The 21203-nt window shown below is 28.3% G+C and overlaps 1 protein-coding gene across 1 annotated transcript in view; it reads right to left on the bottom strand.

Annotated features, from left to right (window-relative positions):
• Positions 1 to 21203, bottom strand: part of LOC114127484 (rho GTPase-activating protein 20-like) — a 221578-nt gene that overhangs the window by 169770 nt on the left and 30605 nt on the right. The window contains exons 2-4 of the mRNA XM_050210729.1: positions 5104 to 5293; positions 3745 to 3938; positions 1848 to 1893 (exon numbers count right to left, since the gene is read on the bottom strand). Of these exons, the coding sequence (XP_050066686.1) occupies positions 1848 to 1893; positions 3745 to 3938; positions 5104 to 5293 (430 nt within the window). The remainder of the gene's footprint in view (positions 1 to 1847; positions 1894 to 3744; positions 3939 to 5103; positions 5294 to 21203) is intronic.

Here is a 21203-nt window from a genome sequence, read left to right as displayed (position 1 = left end):
CTGATAACGAATAATAAAAATCGGGAAAAAAAAGAGTAATAAATATCAATAAAATATCGAAGCAGAATAACTGGAAATAAACTTGTGACTCGGCGTGCGAATGTGGCCCGTAGCTATATGGTTTGCCTTTCTAAAGGGTCGTGTGGACTGCAAGCACACAATTATTGCATAATCATTCTCGTATACGCGCACTACGACGGGCCCGCGATTTTAAGTACGTTACGGTAATCCGATGGAAACATAATAATCATTTATACCATCTACCTTTTATTATTGTTAAGTATAACCCTTAGAGATGCCTGCAGTGTTATTGACACATTTAACCGTATGGCATCGTGGTCATAAAACATAAGGATAAACAATTAACTACCTATATAATATATTGTCTATTATAAATTTTATGTAATATAATAATTATCATTGTGTTAATTACCACGTGTTTGCAGAAGTGCCTGTAAAACGACCGATAATATTATTATTGTTGGCGTAGACATAAGGACATGTTTATAGCGAGAAATACAAAAATGCCGATAATCAAAGGTTTAGTACGTAACTGTGCAAATACAATAAAGGCACACGATTAGTGATCTATTTCATACACGTGTGACTCACCACGCCGCAAGACACTTCATCTACTAACACTAATTAAATCGCATACACATCGGATACCAAGAAAAAATTCCATTGCAATGACTTAAATTTTAATATAATCACCCGCACGCCCGGCCCTTTCAAAAAAAGTTACACGGTTGAGTCTTAGTTCCGTTTAACCGAATTGGAATATTGGCGAAAGTTATACAGCATTAAATGTTATGACTTATCACTTTAAAACTTCATGAGTAATACTAATCATTGATTATTATAATATAAAACTCATTATATTATAATAAGAGATTAGGTACAGCTTAGATTTTGGCACGTCTTTAAAGATTATAACATTAATGTTCTGACTTTGGATATCATATATTTGGCTTTTATGATATTCTTAACAATTATAATAATTATTTAAGTATAAATTGATGAAATTTATAAAATTATTTCAAAGTTTATACAGTGACATTTGAAAATTATAAGAAGTAATATATATTATATTATGTATGATGCAGTTATTTTTATTCCAATCATTCACGATAACTTATAATAAAATAAAATGTATTATGATGCATTCATATGTTAGAATTCAACTGTAAAATATATGTTTAATTTTAATAGTTATCGTATTTTCATTTATGTTTTCCTAATTGGAGAATACCTAAATTATAGATTACACAATTTAATAATTTACACAATCGATTTTGAACAACTCAATTTGTAAAAAACAATTAAGGTTTTTAGATAATTAGGTTCCTATATTATTTTTATATAATTATTAATTATGCATATAAGCTATAACTATTTAAAGTTTCTCTACTAGACGATTAACCTTGACTTATTTTTCATTTCAGTTTTTATTTCTTTAAACAACAACAAAAAAAAACTCAACGTATTTTATAGTTTTTAATATTTAAATAGAATATTTGAATTTATGTTTTTTGTGATGGTTATGTGTTATTTAAATTAGTTTTTTCTATACTAAAATATAACTCTCCACTGCAGGAGGTCATAAAATTGTTTCTAAATACTTTCTTTTAAACTTAAAATATATTATTAAATCTATGTAATGATTACATTTTCTGTTTTAAATTTTCATCTGGCTATGAAAATGATTAATTTCTCACTTTACAGCCAATTAATCCTTATCTCAAAACTCCAATAATTAAACATAATTTAATATAAATAAAATCAACTTTAAGCTATGTTGTGACTTGTGAGTATATAATATAATTATTTCATAATATTACACTTACCTATTTGTACAAATACTGGGTCCCAATTTTCCATATTAGATTGTAACTAAAAAATAAAAAAAATAAACATTTCCATCAGTTTTATAATAAAATATAGGTACATATTAACATGATATTCAACATTATGATAAACCCATAATAGAAATTTTAATTATTCGAAAATTTATAATAATAACAATTACATCTACCTATATGGATTGTATTGCCTAAATTACAATTTATACGATTCAGAGAAATGAACAATGAATTTATATTATAGTCATCTTCAAGATATTTGTAAGCTCAATTCTCAAAAAACTATAAGAATTAGTAGACACAATAATTATGTTTCATTATAACATACACATAAAAAAACAAGAATTATATTTTTATAATTAAAAACTGGTCTGTCACAAGTCGCCTTAGGACATAAGTTTTTATTTTTGGATGACCATAGAACCTGAACATCACGCTGTATACGGCTAGGGGGTGTATTCCTTGTAATAATATTACACACATGTACTTGTGTGATCCAACACCGGCATACTTTCACCTATTACTTAAAGGTATACGAAGTCTATTTTTCATTCACGAAAACATAACTACAGAACGGAAATACATAGGATGTGCTTGTATTTTTACTATTTTGTTTCTCACCAATACTAACTTTAAGTTACTTAAATGTTTAATAAATTCAAAAATATTATTAATTAACTAAAAACAATTTAAATACCAACCAAATACTAAATTCAAATATTTTATTGAATTCATTTTTTTCCCATAAAAAAATTCTATTAGGTACTATACAATAATATGTTTTATTTATAAAGAGAAATTATACATAAATATTTTTATTATTATTATAAATTTTTTAACTTTTATTAATTCTAAAATGTATTAGGTATTTCAAAAATTGGCTTCTCGCAACTATCAAAATAATTATTCTATTAACAGCGTTAGCAAAATATACAGTACTAGGGGCATTGTGTAGACTACTAAACATACACGTTGATATTTGAACACGAAATAATATTAATCACTCTTTACAAGTTGTCGACGTGGTTCAGTCAAAAAGATACAAGTCATATTTTATAATATATACAAATGTGAGTTAAAGAAAAAATATATATATATTTTGAACGGATCAACACTATAATCTTTAAAATAATGCGTACAAAATATATAATTATGTTCATTAATTTGTGTCGCACATGTTTTATTTTGAATAAAAACGAATTAAAGTATAATATTATTGTAAATATATTTTTTATTTTAATTTTTTGAAGGATCAATTTTTTTTATACTTGTTTATTTGTATTTATTTATTAATGAATGAGATCATAAAAAAATATGCTGACTATCCATTATGGAATCTAATATTTTATAATGAACCTTAATTCATTGTAGTTTAAAACTAAATACTAAATGAATGTAGGTATGCGGTAAACATAATTATACTACAATAAGTGAATGAGTGTAGGTTGTTATATGTATAAGTATAAATTATTTAAAAAGAATTCCAACAAGTCTAAATAAGAAAAAAAGTAATTGCTAGCAATAGTTAAAAATTATTATTACGAGACACAGTTACTTGTTGTGTGTCCGGCACTCGTCACACTTCATTCATCTCTAAACATAACATAGACATGATACAATATTATAGTGGTTTATTATAATTAATGGGAAAGCAATGATTAATCATCATTCATGCCGTCATTATAATATTTGAAAAGCGACCCCAATCAAAACTAATACTTTGGTAGTTAATCAACATTTAAAATAAATATTAAAAACTATTCAGTAAAATATCAAATATGAATACAATACATACGGAGACTGATACTATCGAGAGAAATATTATTTTAATTAAATTTTTGTTAACTACGATTATTTTAATTCTATACGAAAATTGACTTACTTCTTTAACGACTTCACTACATTTCTCAGCTATTTTCAATAATTTATCAAATATTAAATCATATTCTTCGACAGACAAGATATCCATTCTACGCAACGGCTCTCCGTATAGTTCTTTGGCGGATTTTAGGCATGTAATATATGCAATCTCGTCGTAAATAAATTTCTCGGTAAGACAATATCTTCCATCGTTTTCTAAAAAAAAAAAAAATTATACAGTACATTCAATTTTCAATTTATTCAATTACAGTTTACAATTAAACTTTATATATATACTATATTAATCAATAGTATGTAATTCAACGCATTTATAATGTAGTTATTAATACACAATTAATTACAACACATTTGTGTATTCAAGATATTAATATTTGACCTATTATTTATTAAGGTAATGCTATAAAAACATAAGTATTTAAAAATACTTGAAATAATATTCTAAAATAGCTAATAATGTATAAACAAAATATTGTTCTTCATAGATTTTTACAGATTGTTTCATCTGCTCTAATTCTTTTATATTTTCATCCGGTTTTTGTATAATATTTTTATAGCAAAAAATTTACTCATTAATTAATTCCACGTCAATTTTCTCAATTTCTCGATACATCAGTATGAATATTATTCGTGTCTTAGGATTACGTAGACATTGTACTTTGCTGACATTTATAAACGATATAACAGTAAAATGAAACCAATTGATTGTAATAAAATAATAATAATAATAATGATTAATGAGTTTAAGAAATAAATAGTATAATCTATAAATATATAGACTGTGTTGATTAATTTAATTTGTCAATACTAAGACATTAAGATTTAACAAAATATAGTATTGAGAATTTTTAACTTACGATCTTTCAAAACAGCTAAATGCAATTCGTAATCAAAATCTTTCCTCGAAGTCAATAATAGGAGTTTTTTTTTTTACTAATAACAATTTTTCCAGATGAAAAATAAAACAGATCATATAATGTTGTTGAACCAATACATTAATTTTCGTCCCACTCGGAATTTAAAATCCGCAATCATTTTCATTATTGTGTATAGCATTATTTTTTATAAGTTATAAAATGTACTACATCTATTTAAAATTATTATTGTGTTTTACAGAATCAGATTATAGATAATGAATGTTTATTTAATAAAATGTATAGATATTAAATTATAGATAGGTTAAGTTAGGTTAACGAATGATTCTTACAAAATCTTAAAAAATATTTTTTTCGCGCGACAAAACGACAGGCGGCTGACGTAGGCAACTAGTACAGCACGTCCGTCAAACAAGTAGGACGGTACAAACCCAGACGGGCGAGCGCACATACACGATGACGATATTAATATTGTATGTATTATTTACCGTGCTTTTGATCCGAACGAAATTGGTCTTCTTGCACGATTACAATGTCTCCTACTAAGAAATCAATAGTGCAGTTTTCGTCAATTTCAGCTAGTGACCCGCCCAGATAATAGCCGGGCTGCTCCAAACTGAATTCGAAAACCAAACCGGCCAGCAATTGCTTAATCGTCTGATCACTAGATCCCGTCATCTGAAACACAAACAAAAGGTAAACTGTTTAGTGTTTTGTACGTTTTATTTACGTCTCCTGTTGAATAGTTAATTAATAATAGGTATTGGAGACAAATGGCAAACAATACGTCATGGCGACTGATCTAACCGTTAAATAAATTGTGCGTCAATTCTAATATTAACATCCAATAACAAGGTCAACGCTATGGATGTAACAATACGTTCAATAAATACAAAATATATGAGACAAGCTATTCGCTAAGCCAATACTTCCATACACAATTAAAATGCATTAAAAGTGTCAAAATTAACAAAGGTGAGTCACCGCCTTACCGGTATTATATCGTTTTTATTATTACTTTATTAACCAACTGTATACTATATTATAATACAATAGTATCTAGTGATAAACATATAAAACAATGGTATTTATACATTAAGTTATGATAATATTAGGTAAGTGAGAAATCGAACTGAAGCTAGTTCGTTTTAAAAGCATAATACCTATGTGATGACCAATTTTATTAACCGAGTATAAAGGTTATTTTTCAAGATAAGTGTTTTTTGTTATCATAAGTAGAATTTATTTTTATCATAACAATAATATAATATAAATATATTAATATTAAAATACATTTTTTTTTAAAAAAGTTTATTAGTTTTATTTGTTAAATACGATGCATACCTATTCATAATATACAATTTAATATGTTATGTAACTTAAAACCAAAAAGATATTTAAAATTATTTGGGTATAAGTAGGTTTTAAATTTAAATTTTTAAATTTTTAGGAATAAATACATGAATTATTGTAAAATTACTCAGATTTTTAGAAGAAAACAAAGTTAGATAACTGTATATAGTTACAAACTGCATAGTGTAACTAAATAATGTAAAATAGTTTTTAAACTTTATTATTATTATTATTATTATTATCTAGGTATATAGTTAAAATATATGTAAGTAATTCTACTTGATTTTTATCACATTATCAATTAACAGATTTTTATATTTTACTAAACGATAGTGTACGATAGGTAATCATTATCTGCCATTCTGTGTCTTTAAAATGTTATAGGTATATTTACGCGGAACGGTTTTTATAGAAATATATAATTTGCCTCTATATTGGTGTTTAAAATATTAAGTTTTTATTTTTAACTTTTTAAGTACCTACTATCAAAACAATCTGTTACGTGTTATTTAACTCTTTAACCGATCTTTATGAAAATGAAAGTGTCAAATTATACAGTTTTCTATTAATTTTAGTAATTGCATGCTCGTTAACTGTGAAAATAATCATAGTTCTACACTCGTTATGTCATAGGTACGGTGATTGTTTTGTTTGTCAAAATAAATTTGACAGACGACAGTTGGCAGCTGGGTAATGTCTATGTAGTGCCAAAACATTATTTTAATATTTAATTTTAAATATACAAGTCTCGCGATATAGTAACGAAATAAAATTATCACAGTGGTATTATTTTTATGGAAATTAAATTCAAGTCAAAGGGATATGATATAAACAACAGTTTTTTAGAATTAAAATTCGAATTTGGGACATTTACGAAACGAGTGACACGATACGCACATATAAAATACGTAAGTACCAATTACGCATAGTAAATATTATATTATATAATAAAATTACTAATTAGGCATGCATAGTTTAGGTGCAAAAAGATATTACACCAGCACGTGTATTATGGTCAACGGATTATTAATTTTCAGATGTCTTATGGCAAATAATAAAAAATGATGCACCCTTAAATACCTATATTATGTAACGGAGGTTGGAAAGTCTACAAACGTACGCGACCGTGCAATTGGATAAGCCACGGGCAAACGTAAAATGCATTTTGTGTTGTTTATGATTTCAACTTCCTAGGATATTGTCGTGTAACTAATTTGACAATTAAGTTTACCGAACATTTACACGGTTTCGGATTTTGGTTGTATAGGAGGTATACCTATTTCAGTTATACGCCATTTTAGTCGTCTGATGCTCGCACACGTATAACATAATGCGTGTGCCACACTTGATGGCGTCATAATAACTCATAATATATTATTAAACACTAACAGCGGAACGCAAACGATCGTATGCCATTAATCGAATTATCATATAATGATGTTTCCCGTTTACGTATACCCATGTAATATGTATATAAACCACCGGTGCAGTATACACACGCGTACACCTATATAATAATAATATGTAATGTATAAACGGTTCGCGTGGAATCGAAAAAAAATTACACCCGCCGTGTAACGGTTGTTTGTGACCTTGCGTAAGGCCGTGGGTGAAATTTTCACACACGCGGTCGATAATAAAATTCGTATTACTGCATTTAAGGTCGTCGTAAACTAGAGATCGCGAGTACGGTAAGTATAATCGCAGCCTCCGGGCGCAACGCAAACCCGTGCTATGACCATCGCAGACGACGACGACGACGATGACGACTGTACCGGCACCGGCAGGAGCAGATCGTCGACCGTAAACCGTTACGTGGAGACGTTTATTTTTATATTTATTATACATAATATATATATTATATATATATACTCTGTAAACCCGTTTCGCACAAACCGGGAATAGATAACTTGGCGCATGTTATTGTACGAAAATGCGCAGTGCACAACAGACGCGAAGTACGATATAATAAGTACCTATAATATTTACGTTGGGTTGCAGTCGGGCGAGTAAAAACATTTTCTTTACGGAGCGGTTTTCCTGAAAAGTTTCCTCGCGATCCGTAAACGTACGATATCAATTAGTAACCAGTGATAACACTGACTGCAATACCTGACTGTACCTAAATAAATAGTATACATTGAGTGGTAGGTATAGTATAATAATATGTGTATTTCACGTTTTGTAACCGAAGTAAGGCGTATATAATATAATACATCTGTATAGATACCTTATAAATTATAATCTTATTTAGTCAATAAATATTCCAATTAAAAGTAATAAAAACCCTATTGACATATTGCATAACATAATTCGTTGCAGTTGTCTATGTCGTGTTTTTTTCGCGAATGTATACCTACGTAAATTGATTTATGTATAGAATACGAATACAAAATACAGTTTCTCCGAGATGTTCATCAATGTGAAATTTTAAACTGGATCGATAAAACAAACATCATAGAAACCCGCTCGTAAAGATTTAAAATATATATATACATATTATGATGGCAACAATTTATGATATTTTATAATACCTATATAGTTATTTTTCGAACAGCGCATTACATCGAATAACTGTTAACCAATAGGAATATTATTCGGGAAATTAGTATATTACTACAAAATACTGTTAGTAAAAATCAATAATCGAGTTAAAACGGTAAAGATACCAATAATTTTATTAACAAGTTTTATTAATACGTCCACTGTTGAATATTAATAAGTGATACCAATTTATGGATATTTGCTAGTTTGACATTAGACGAATGGGAACTCAAACACTTTGAGTTTGTTATGTCATGATTATTTATACAATCAATTCTGCATATCATATTCAATCTTTTAGTTGCGGTAAACAATATATATTCAGGATTACGATTTGAAATTATTTAACAATTGCTGTGATTGCACAATAAAACGACTTACACCATACCTCCAACTTGGACAAATGTGTGTCATTAACTTGTTGGGTGTTATTATCGTAATATTCTATCACTGATATGGAAAATAACACACTAATCGAAAGTAGCAACTAAAATGATTCATTATAAATATCGTAACCGTTATATATAATACATCGACGAGACACCAATTTTTGATAAATAAATTTAACAAATGTTCAAGACAATATATCATTGTTTCATTCTTACAATATTTGAAGGTAAAAATTATTTTTTTTATATTTATATACAAATTATATTATATTTACTAAAAAAATCTAAAAATTATAAAATTCAAAATGGTATAATAAAAAATATCTACAATTTTATTGGCTTCATAATTAAAATCATACAAGAAAAAATTGGTTTTCATTAGTGCCTACTTGCATTTTAGCAAGTATTATATCCAAAAGCAATAAAAAAAATAATAACATTTGGTCTGAAATATCTTGATAATTAATTACGAAACAATAATATTATGGATTTACGCATAGAATTCTATGTTCCAGGTTGTGCAGTATTCTATATCAATACTTCTTAGAACGAGCATATTTTTTAAGATAACATTTTTAAATTGTTGTAGATAAAAGGATATATTTACAGTTACGTCTATTGTTATTGACGAGTGTTTTGTATATAGGTTAAATCTGATGAATTCAAATACATTTATACTTTTATTAAATAAAATAAATTTTCTGTTAAATATTTTTCTTTGAAATGATCTTTTGAAATGAGAATTCTTAAAATAAAAATATAAAACAATCGTTTAAAAATAAAAAATAAAAAAAAGTTTTTGATAACATAGCTATTGCCTATCTTTTAACTTTCTTTCCAATTAATATATACCTTCCTACATGGCTACATACACATTACACATTTATAATTCAACGAAACATGCAATTATTTCTGTGAAAGAATATATAATACCTGTACTTCCGGAATACCGCAATTCTGTGTAGATAATAATAAACGATTTCGAATAGACACGGAATTTAATCAACTCTATAATCCGTAGTTACTCATTTTATCAGCAGCTATAGATACAGAAGATATCTAAGTAAACGTATTAAAAAATTATAGAATCGAAGATAACGGGAATTATTTTCAAAATCATTTACATCATGAAACTTGGTGAGTTAACTTCGACCTCCCGTACTGCAAAAAATATTATATTGTGTTAGGTACACAATATATTTTTAAAAATCAATTACCTTACGATTCACACTATGAAGGTATAAATAAACTGTTACGCGTACAATGCACTATGATCATATTATAATAAATAGTTGACTATAGGTAGGTTTGGTACATTACACATTCAACAATACCTAATATAAATATCCACATGATTATTGCACACCTGCGAGATTAATTTTATAAACAATTTTATAATGCAATTGTTTATCATTGCCTACATGATAATAATATCATCATGAACTTATTCTTCGTGTTTTTCTTATTTATTTAGTATATCGCACTTTTGAAACAATTAAATTTAAAATTAATTAAAAGTACTATTCTGACTCAAAAATGAAAAAAAGAAAATCTGACAAATAAAAGGAAATACTGATAATAAAAAAAAGGATCCAGCGACTTCTTCACACATCAAGTATGCTTTGACTATGAATTTTTTTTTTTATTACTCATCAAATTATTCATGCATATTAACATGCAAATTTATCGAAGTATATAATATACAATTTTAAACGGTATTGAATAACATAACAATATTTTTATTATGAATTGAAATAAATGTCATTGTTTATCGATAGTTAATTTCTGTGAAAATAATACTACTGCATTGTATACAAATTAATAATTTAATATGAAAAAAATCGACTATTATAGTAATATAGTATACGAACAAAATACTCTACGTAAATGCAAACAATAATTAATATAATTACATTCACCAAACTTCATAATACATCACATACGTATATGCATAGACATAAATAATGCAAATCTCATAATAATATAATGAAATGGTATTGATTTATCTGAGTATACAGGGTGATTCGCCGAACATACATACCCCCATTTTTCCTTTCATAATAAATGGATTTAAATTTTGATTTTTGAATAGGTATACTTAAGGATCATATTTTCAATTATTCAAATTTGTATAAACCATTTACGGAGTATAAGATGCTGTTGATAGGATTATTACTTCTTTTTTCCAAAGGATCATCATTACGTCCATTTTCTCTGTTTTTTAAGTAAATTATAAATCAGAAGACTTTTTAGAAAATGTTTGTGTATCTATATCGAAATTCAAACGATTAATTTTTGAATTATTTAACTTTGTGTCCTGTTGATAATAGGCCCATGCATATAATACTTAAAAGAGAGGAAAGTAGGTAATAGCTCTACTACAAAGTGTAGGTGTCGAGTGTATCTCGTAATTGAGTAACCAATTGTATAATGTGTTTAGTAACCTATCAGTTATTGAATTCAATGATAAATTATTGCATAAGAAAAATAGTTCTGAACAAGGGTTGTACATTTATTTATTTGTAGCATATTATATAACTAAGTATATTCTATGATATATTTATTATAAATATTAAATAGGCATGCAATATAATATTGTTATATTAAAGTTATAAAAAGTATAAAGTAAAATACATAATTAATTTTTACTAAAAACAAACATTAGTAAATTATATTTAAAAATGTCATTGTGTGTATAAAACTTAATAGTATATAATAATATATAATATACACTGAACTTTTTTAAAAAATAGTATTTTTGAATTACAAAAAAATAACTAAAATCATTATTTTTTGTTATAAAATCTAATTTTGTCCGAATTTGAATTTCAAGGGACTATAGAAAACTACACTACATTACACTTATTTGTATTTTGAAAAGTACTGGGAAATTTTTATTTTGCTTCCCCCCTCCAAGTACCAACTATGTATAATTTACTACCAGAATACATTTTGCTACTACCCTCAAAGTTTAAATTTGAAGCATTTTATTGCTCCGTAAGGCGACCATAGATAAAAAAAAATCTTTGTAAAATCATAAGTATACACGAATCGCTCAAAATCTAAGATTTAAATAATCAAAATTTGAATAAATTCATTAATAAGGGAAATGTGGGGTAAGCTTATTTGACGAATCGCTCTGTATATTTTGATTCTACAAAAATCAAAGACGAATGTAAAATTTTGTTCTATGTTATCCTATACATAAACAATAGGAATTGATATTTAATTAATTTCAATATATAAAAATTTCAAAACGAACATACCAATACAAGAAATCGAAATGTACGGAATGCACGGATAGTGTAGGGAAAGGGAACGTATTACAGAGCATATATCCAACGTTAGGTTATCCGGAATATTTGATTTCGGTTCGGGGGGTCTATTCTGTATTCATCTACAATCACGTGATATAACCAACGGCATTCATATCATTCACATAAAACATAAAAACTCAACTTGGATACAATAAATGAAGATCGTGAACCCGGAATACGCGTGGTTGTTGTATTGGTGTACTCGTTATATATATTTTTTAAAACAGCCCTACAAGGTTACAAAACATTTCAAATATTTTTCGTGAATAATAATTTATTATAATAATTATATATGTAGAGTGCATTTACGAATTTGTTGCGTTGCATCAGGGGAAAAACAATTTTTGAATGGAGTATAACGAATCAGATATATTATAATGAGTAAAATACTATGATTAAAATATGTGCATAAAACGAGTACACAGGCCCGTACTGGCTACCTCTGAGAGGCGCGGGAAAAAATATGTTTATAGGGCGCCAACTATAGTTTTATACATACACTTCAAAAAGAAAAAATGGGTGTCTAGTGTTTACCCAAGTTTTATTTACAAACTTGTAACTGACACCTGAAAATGTTAAACACAGATCATGATTTATTCTGCAATTTTTAACAAAATATCAATCGAAATAATAATATGTTTCATAGTAAAATGACTTGGAAAATAAACTGTACACTTATTTTTAAAATTTAATTTAATTTATATTTCACATAAAAACATAAACCGTAACAGCTTTTTCAAACACTAAAAAAAAAAATAATAATAAGCAAACTTGAGACTTGACTTATATCGTATTATGTGAGTAGACGTTGCATTTCTTTGCTGTTCAAACACAGAGCATTTATGATTTTATCTCCATCAACTTGATTTACTATGTCTCGTTCACACTGCATTAAGAATAATGATTCTAAATTGTCTTGCACAATAGTGGACCTTAATCGCGTTTTTAATAATTTTAGTTTTGAAAATGACCTTTCACAGGTCACTTGTGTCAGAGGAAGAGTCAGTAAATATTTATATGCTTAGTAAAATTCCGTGTATTGTAAGGAATACATGTTATAATCAGTGATTACACGCAAAGCGCACGATAGACAGACATTACATTCTTTTACTTCACTACACTTTAAATCAGACCAACTATCCAATTCGTCATCATCAACGGTATCGATTTGACCTGAATCTTCATACGTACTCTGTAAACCAACTTTACAAATTAAAGGCCAAGATGTAGCAAAAGAAATAAGTTCTTCTTTGAGCTTTGGCTGATCAATAGAGGGTAATAATTCACATATTTTAATTAAAGCACTAGATGATAAACCATTTTTTCTTATATCATCGAACCTTTGAGGATCAAAACATTCTAAATCTCTATATAAAATCTGATGATCTAAAAATCGTACCTCTAAACTATTTATAATAGTGTCCATTGTATAATTAAATATTTTTATACGAAATTGATCAATTTCTTCTGGATAAACTTCTTCATCTCGAGTTAATTCACCGTCCATACGCTTAACAGTGCGTTTGTGTTTCTTCGAAAGTTTTTCTTCTATTTCAATATCATGAAGCTCCTTTTCATCAATTTTTTTAATTGCAAAGTCAACAAATGTCTTAGCAGCTTTTATTATATCACAAAAACGGTTTCTAACCGATTGTAAACTTTTATGGGCACTAGAAACATGACGCCAGGCTTGAATGTAATCTAGATTTTTTGTTTGAAGGTAATCGGACAATGGTGTTGTTATTTTAAATATCTGTAGAAACATCATTGTAACTAAAACGGTTTCATAAGAGCAAAACTTTTTCATTAAACTTAAACTATCGTTTCTTATTTTTGAATTAAATTGGTTAGAAATTGATATTTCGTATAGAGCTACTAATAGTTGAATGTAAACAAATTTTGACTCATTTTCTGAACTTAAATCACCTTTAATCCAAAAATCAATCCTACCAAATATTTTAACAATTGCATCATTTCTGCTTCTCCACCTAGTTGCTACACTAGCAGCTAGTTTCAGCGAAGGATTTTCTTTATTATACACAGCCAACCTTTTATAGGATTCCTTGAAAAATACGTATGACTCTTGAATAAGATTAAAAAATGACATACAAGGAGTCAAACATTGAGTTGTATCAGAAAGAACTAAATTTAAGACATGGGCGTAGCACCATGTATGAACATGGTTGGCGATTACTTCAGACAATTTAGCAGTCACACCGTTGTACTGACCACTCATGTTGGCCGCACCATCAAAAGCGTTCGCCACACAATTATTCAGTGGTAAATCAAGTTCGGCCAATGTGTCCTTTAAAGTTTCAAAAAGCGAATTCCCAGACGTCGAAGTTACGTGTTTTAGCCCTATTAACCGTTCGTATACTTCATTATGTGGTACATATCTAAGGACAATCGAGCATTGATCATATGATGATAAATCCATTGTCGTGTCCATCATAACAGAAAATATTTTGGCTTTTTTAACTTCTCTTGAGATTATATTTTTAATTTCATTACCAATCAATTGTATTATTGTAGTTATTGTAGTTGCACTAAGAAATGTAACTAAATTTCCTCTTCCAATTTTAGTAGTAGTCTTCAATAATTTCATATTATATTTTGTGCCCTATCATGATGCTCTTTACTTAATTTTATCGATTTTTCTATGTGAGACTTCAATATATTATCAGATTTCGACAATAATAAGATTATTTCCAAGAAATTGCCATGGTTTATCGAGGAATCGTCTAATTTATAAGCTGCTTCACTTTTGTTACCTCTAAATGGTAGTCCCTGCTTACCAATTAGTTTTATGACTTCAATAATTTGCAATACCACACATCGTCTTTCGTTTACTTCAATTTTTCTTTTTTTCAATTGTTCACCACACAATAAATGTTGAACCGTCTTTTCCCTTTTTTCTCTGATGTATGCTTTGACCGATAAATTGTGATGTTTTGAAATTTCGTGTTCTTTAATACGTTGATTTGTATGTTTCCAGTCATTGAATCCGGAACAAAATGTAGAACTTCCATTACTATAAGCTAAGCATACACTACAAAAGAGCATCTGATTGTTTTCATCATATGTCAACCATTTACGATTAAATTTACAATCTCCTTGGTCATTATAAAATATCTTTTCATTAAATGGTAAAGAAATTATCGAAGAACTAGTTGGTTGAATTGGATGAAAAATGAAAAAGTTGACTATATCAATACTTTTTGGCTTACAAAAATAGTTTAGAACTTCATCGATTTTTTCATTAGCGTATAATTTTTGCACAATTTTTCCTGTTATATCTTGTTGATGTTCTTGTCTTACTTCTATTGTTTCAACCATCACATTTTTTAAATTTTCATTGAATGTCGCTTCTTGATTTCTATACTTAAGAAACTCTTCATTTGATTCTTTTACTTTAATTTCATTTGTTGTTATTTCATATCCTTTTTCCTGTCCTGCGATCTCTAATTTTTCAGTCTGAATTTCATTGATTTCATCTCGATCATCTAGTTCTGGGTTTTCTGAGAACGTTTCACATGATTCTTCAACAATGTTATTTGTATAAAAATGAGTTATTTTTTTGGAAGAATTAGCGGACTTTTGTAATTCTTTCAGTTTCTTAGCCACCCGAAATTTGTAACCACTCTTCTTTTTCTTTTTGGAATCCATAGAAACTAAATATATTTAAATACTAAAATTTATATTGAGCTATAATACGAGTATGAAATGCATAGTGCATATGCGTGTCCACCAGGGGCGTGTGGTCAGGACAAGCTAGGTAAGCGCCTTAGCCCCGCTCAAAAAAGAAGAAAAATAAATAAATTTATTTAATTCATTATATCAGTGAGCAATATAAGTTTTTTTATTTTAAATATAATAGGTATACTTATCAGTTATTATACTTCATTATCTATATTATAATTTTATAGAAATTGGTAAGAAAATTAATAAATTAAGATCATATAGGTATATAATATAAATATTAAATAGTAGGTATATGGTAGGTAACCACAATTTTACGCAGCAGTTGGAAGCTCTACATCAGGAGTCTTCAACCCGCGGCCCGCGATCACATTTGAAATTTAGCATGTATATTTTCTATTTCGATACAATTGGTTAACTTAAACTGCATTTTTATATAAAATACATGTTTTTACTACGAATGCGGCCCGCTAAAAAAAAGGTTGAAGACCCCTGCTGACATCGGGCGCTTTTAAATACTTTTTTTAATATCAAACTTTTGATAATTGGGTTTTTTTGTTAATCACAATAAAATAATCCTAATATTGTTTTATAACATTTTATTAATAAAAACGAAAAAAAAGATTTAGATTTTTACGATAAAGTTATCAACAAATTTACAAAACAAGTTACACGAATGGATTTGTTTATAAATATATATAATAGCCAATAAGTAAATAAATACTATACATTATAAAAAAACTGTTTTTTTATTTAGTTAAATAATTAACAATTTACCTTTATAAGTAGGTAACGGTTTTTTTTTTTGCTCTTACCCAGATTCGAATACTAGTTACTACCGCACGCCGCTGGTGTCCGCCACAGTATTATTAGGTTAATAATAACTAATAATATTTTAATAATATAAATAATATAATAATATAATATACAAACAGTTTTTTATTCTTCATTTTTTCATATATTTCGCATTAATACACGACAAAAATAACAAATTTTATTAGAGTGCATTACACACGACTCACTAGGAGATTCGACATTTAAAAACAATTTAATCTTAAAAGTTAAAACTATTAAAAATTTATGAAAAAAATTAATAAATGCGACGTTAAACGCCCAGTGTGAATAATAACATTGCATAATAACATGATTTAATTTTAGAGCGTTCGCCAAAATTAAACTAGTGCGATTTAACGCGACAGAACGTCCTCGCATTTTGTCTATGTGAATATACATCCATATTATGTAGTATATACTAGTATGTACGTATGTTTAAATCTGAGCAATTAGCTTTTTAAATACGTTGACATCCGAGTTCAAGTCTCCTAGTGTGTAATGCACTTGGGACGACCTAATGATTATAAATAATAATAATGATAGTTTTAACTGTTTAAAATATACTCTTACCTTACGTATTACACCTGACTGGCAGTGAATCGTATCAGCAATATCGTATGCAGTCGTGGATTATGGACTGTGGTTGTCACAAGACGATAGTTCACGAATAAATGAGACAGTAATACAGTATTATTTTTCATTATGATAAAATTAAAATAATGAAAATAATAAAATAATATTATCAAAACAAAATTACAACGTACTTCATAGTTCTATTTATATAATTATATAAATATCTTATTAGACGGGTGTCTAGTGGAAAACCGAAATAAAAATAATGATCATGTTCACTTGTCTTGTATACACATATTTTACACCGATAACGGCGATAACGTGTTCGGATTTCACAAGTCACATACTCACATATTATATGGTTCTATAGTTAATAATATCATAAATGATAGCAAAATGATTATTTACATAAATAGTATAATAAACAGTCAATAACTATGTAAAATAATTACAAAATATAGTGTAATATACACTACACAGATATAAAATAGGTACACTCTAATATATAGTAAATATATATTTGAACGAAATAAAAAAAAGGGGGGAGAGAGGCGCTAATTTCTTAATTGATCATGGGGTGCACCGGGAAAATTCCCGGTGTCCCGGTGGGCCAGTACGGGCCTGCGAGTACACAACTATAGGGTAATTAAGACAAGAGTAAATCAAATTTTTGATGATTAATTTATATCACCTAACGGTAGCTTATAAGTCATAATGATTAACATGTCAGTATTTGACAGTATAATACATTCGTAGATTGAAATCCTATAAGCAGTCGTATTTTCACATTCTAAGTGACTTACATTCAGGGTGGTTCAGTGTTAGACTTAACGGTCTTTCATTTGGTAAATTCCGATTAGGTTCCACCTATATTTTATTTTGGGGTCCATCTAAATTACAGCGAAAAGGTTTTGTTAAAAGGTTGGGTATGGCACGATTCACGAATACATTTTGGACGAGGCGCCTCTGATGTGTTTGGCGTCTATATCTTTATTTTCAATGTTAAAATCACTCACTGGGTTGGGCCGTACTCGTGTCAATTCTTTACGCCTATCAGAAATATAATGCTTGTTTGAGTAAAAATTATAAATTTGTTTTAGTACATAACTTAGTACCTAGTTTAAGTATCTAACTTTAACTAGAATAGTTATAAATTTCACTAAATGTATGTATGATAAACTATAGGAATAATATATGAATAATAAAATTTACAGCCTATACATAGTACGAGTGTACTTAATATTTTTATATTGTTTACTTCTACAAAGAGATATTATAATATGATAATATATTGTAATAATTATAGTAAAAACACAACATTTATTTTAGAAAGCGTGAAATGCACAAAAGTGATAAAACTAAACAAATAAAAATGTCAACAAATAATAATAATAATAAAGGAAAAAATGAATTTATACTTTGAAAACTAAACTTAAATTAACTTCTAGCTGACATACACATGAAAATATATGGTGAAATTTGGTGATCGGACATTTATCACACGTTTGAAGTATAACTAGGTATATAAGAGACAGATAAAATAAGTGCTGTCGGTTCGTATGCATACGATGTAACTTTCCATTAAACACGTTGATCTTAATTGCGTGTTGGGTGTTCTGAACCTGCCAAGTAACTGACCGGTTGGTGAAATAAACAAACCGCGTATCGTAAAATACATATTACATCGTTTTTACCAACGGAACATTTAAACGGTGTTGATCTAAATTTTGGAGTTTTATATTAAACACAACGAATATTCGATAAAAATGTATAAGAGACTAATTAACATATTATAATGCACACATAATATTATGTTACTGCGTTACCTAATAACACGAGCCTAACGTATATAATAATATAGTGCTAAATCAATGATCAAACGCCGTATCGTCAGCTATTATGCAATATAAAAGAATTACTTGGACGGCCTATATAATATTATAATAAAACCCATTTTTTTTTTTAACAGAGTATCTGTCTATTGTACATAGACGTACCTATAACACGACCGAGATGGGAATAATATAAATTAATTTTTCGGGGTGTACGTGCCGCACGGGGCATCATCAAAATGTATATATAAAACCGTCAAGCACAGGTATTGTGCCGCGTATTTTCGTGATTATTCTTTCGGTCGTAATAATAATACAAAATATATGTATATTACAATAATATAACGCGCGTCTGTGACAGTTTTGGGCGTGTATAATGATGTGCGAGTTTGAACGGTCGCCGTGTCCGCCCCTTTGTGTCGATGTGCGCCCCGGTCGCGGCATTACGTGCGTATGCTATGCTTGCGTGGAAAACAAATCATCGATCCGAGGTCGAAGTAAAAATAATATTAAAAGCAGCTATAAACGCCGACATACTCGGCCGGGATAATAATATTACAATCACGTATTATAGCCTATATAGGTACGCGTGTGTGTATATATAATACGCGCATACTATACGGCGTGATTGAGGAGGAGGAGACGGCGACGGCGGCAACAGTCGGCGTGCGAAGTGATTACAACGGACTAGACGGCCGCGGCACCGGCGCCTATTAAAATATTACGTGCAACTAAATAAAATATGTGGTTGTGTTTTTCGGGTGTCGTGCGAACATCAAATCGTACTTAACAAAAAAAAATGTATACTTATAGACCAGACGATATATATATAGTATCTATATATTTATCGTGGTATTTTATCAATGTTAATACTTAAATATATAGGGTGTACGAGTTTTGTTACGATGGACTGGTTCGAAAACGATTCTATTAAATTGTTTTTTTATACTTCTGCAGCCTACAGGCGATATCACAGTAAATTATGTTATATAATATTACGATGGCGTTCGTTTTGAGTTACTCACATTATAATATGTTGATGATGTTCGAGTTAAATTTTAATCGTTTCATATTTTATATTACATAATTTATTGTTTTTTAAGTTTTTCATTTTTACGCATTAAAGTAATCAGATAAACGCCGATCGATAACGATATCACAAGTTCAAGTAGGTATAACAATTATTATAATATATTATTTATTTTTTACGTAGGTATAAAGCTTTGATTTATAAAGCTATATGTATTGTATTCAACTGAATCGAATAAGTTTTAAAACAGTACCTATACATATTATTCCGTTAACAATCCAAGTGGGGATATATTGTGTGGCTGATTTTAATGAGACCACCTTGTGTTACATTATGGAATCCATTATTATGGAAGTAGGAGCGTCAGCGGCTTTTTGATAAATTTTTCTAATAACAACAGTCTACCAAAACAAATCTGTCGACTAACTGTTCGAATATTCAAAACACGTAAACAGAGTATTTTATAACAAACATAATAACTATTGGTGCGCTACCGGATAAATTCTACATGAATGGATAGATCTCGTGTACTTTATACGACATGTAGCAGTGAGAGCAGCACCTTAACAAATTCAAATGCTATTGCTTCTATTTTTTTCAACTCATATACAAAAAGATCACCAAGGCTAATCATTTCCTTTTATTCTTATTTAAGCCATTTAAGCAGTGTTTTATAATAATACAAAGTACTATTTTTCAAATCAGGACGTTTTTTTTAATGTAAATCGTTAATTGAAAATTGTCAACATCTAAATCAAAATAGAGTAAGTTGCTAAACGTTACATCAGGAAATAATACTTCTAAATAATGGTTTAACTTAAAATATAAAATATATATAACATAAAATCTATTATATTAATCGTAAACTACTTATACTCAGATAATATCAACAATACTAATATATAATATTAATATCTATAGCTATAATTTTAAAATTGGCATAGCCAGCTCAAAATCTTTAAAATTAATACTATGGGCCATTATCCTTAACTGAAAAAGGACGTGCCTAACCTAACC

Source organism: Aphis gossypii, chromosome 1 (genome assembly GCF_020184175.1).
Source record: "Aphis gossypii isolate Hap1 chromosome 1, ASM2018417v2, whole genome shotgun sequence".
Classification (NCBI taxonomy): Eukaryota; Metazoa; Arthropoda; class Insecta; order Hemiptera; family Aphididae; genus Aphis; species Aphis gossypii.
This window is presented reverse-complemented; position numbering and strand designations above follow the sequence as displayed.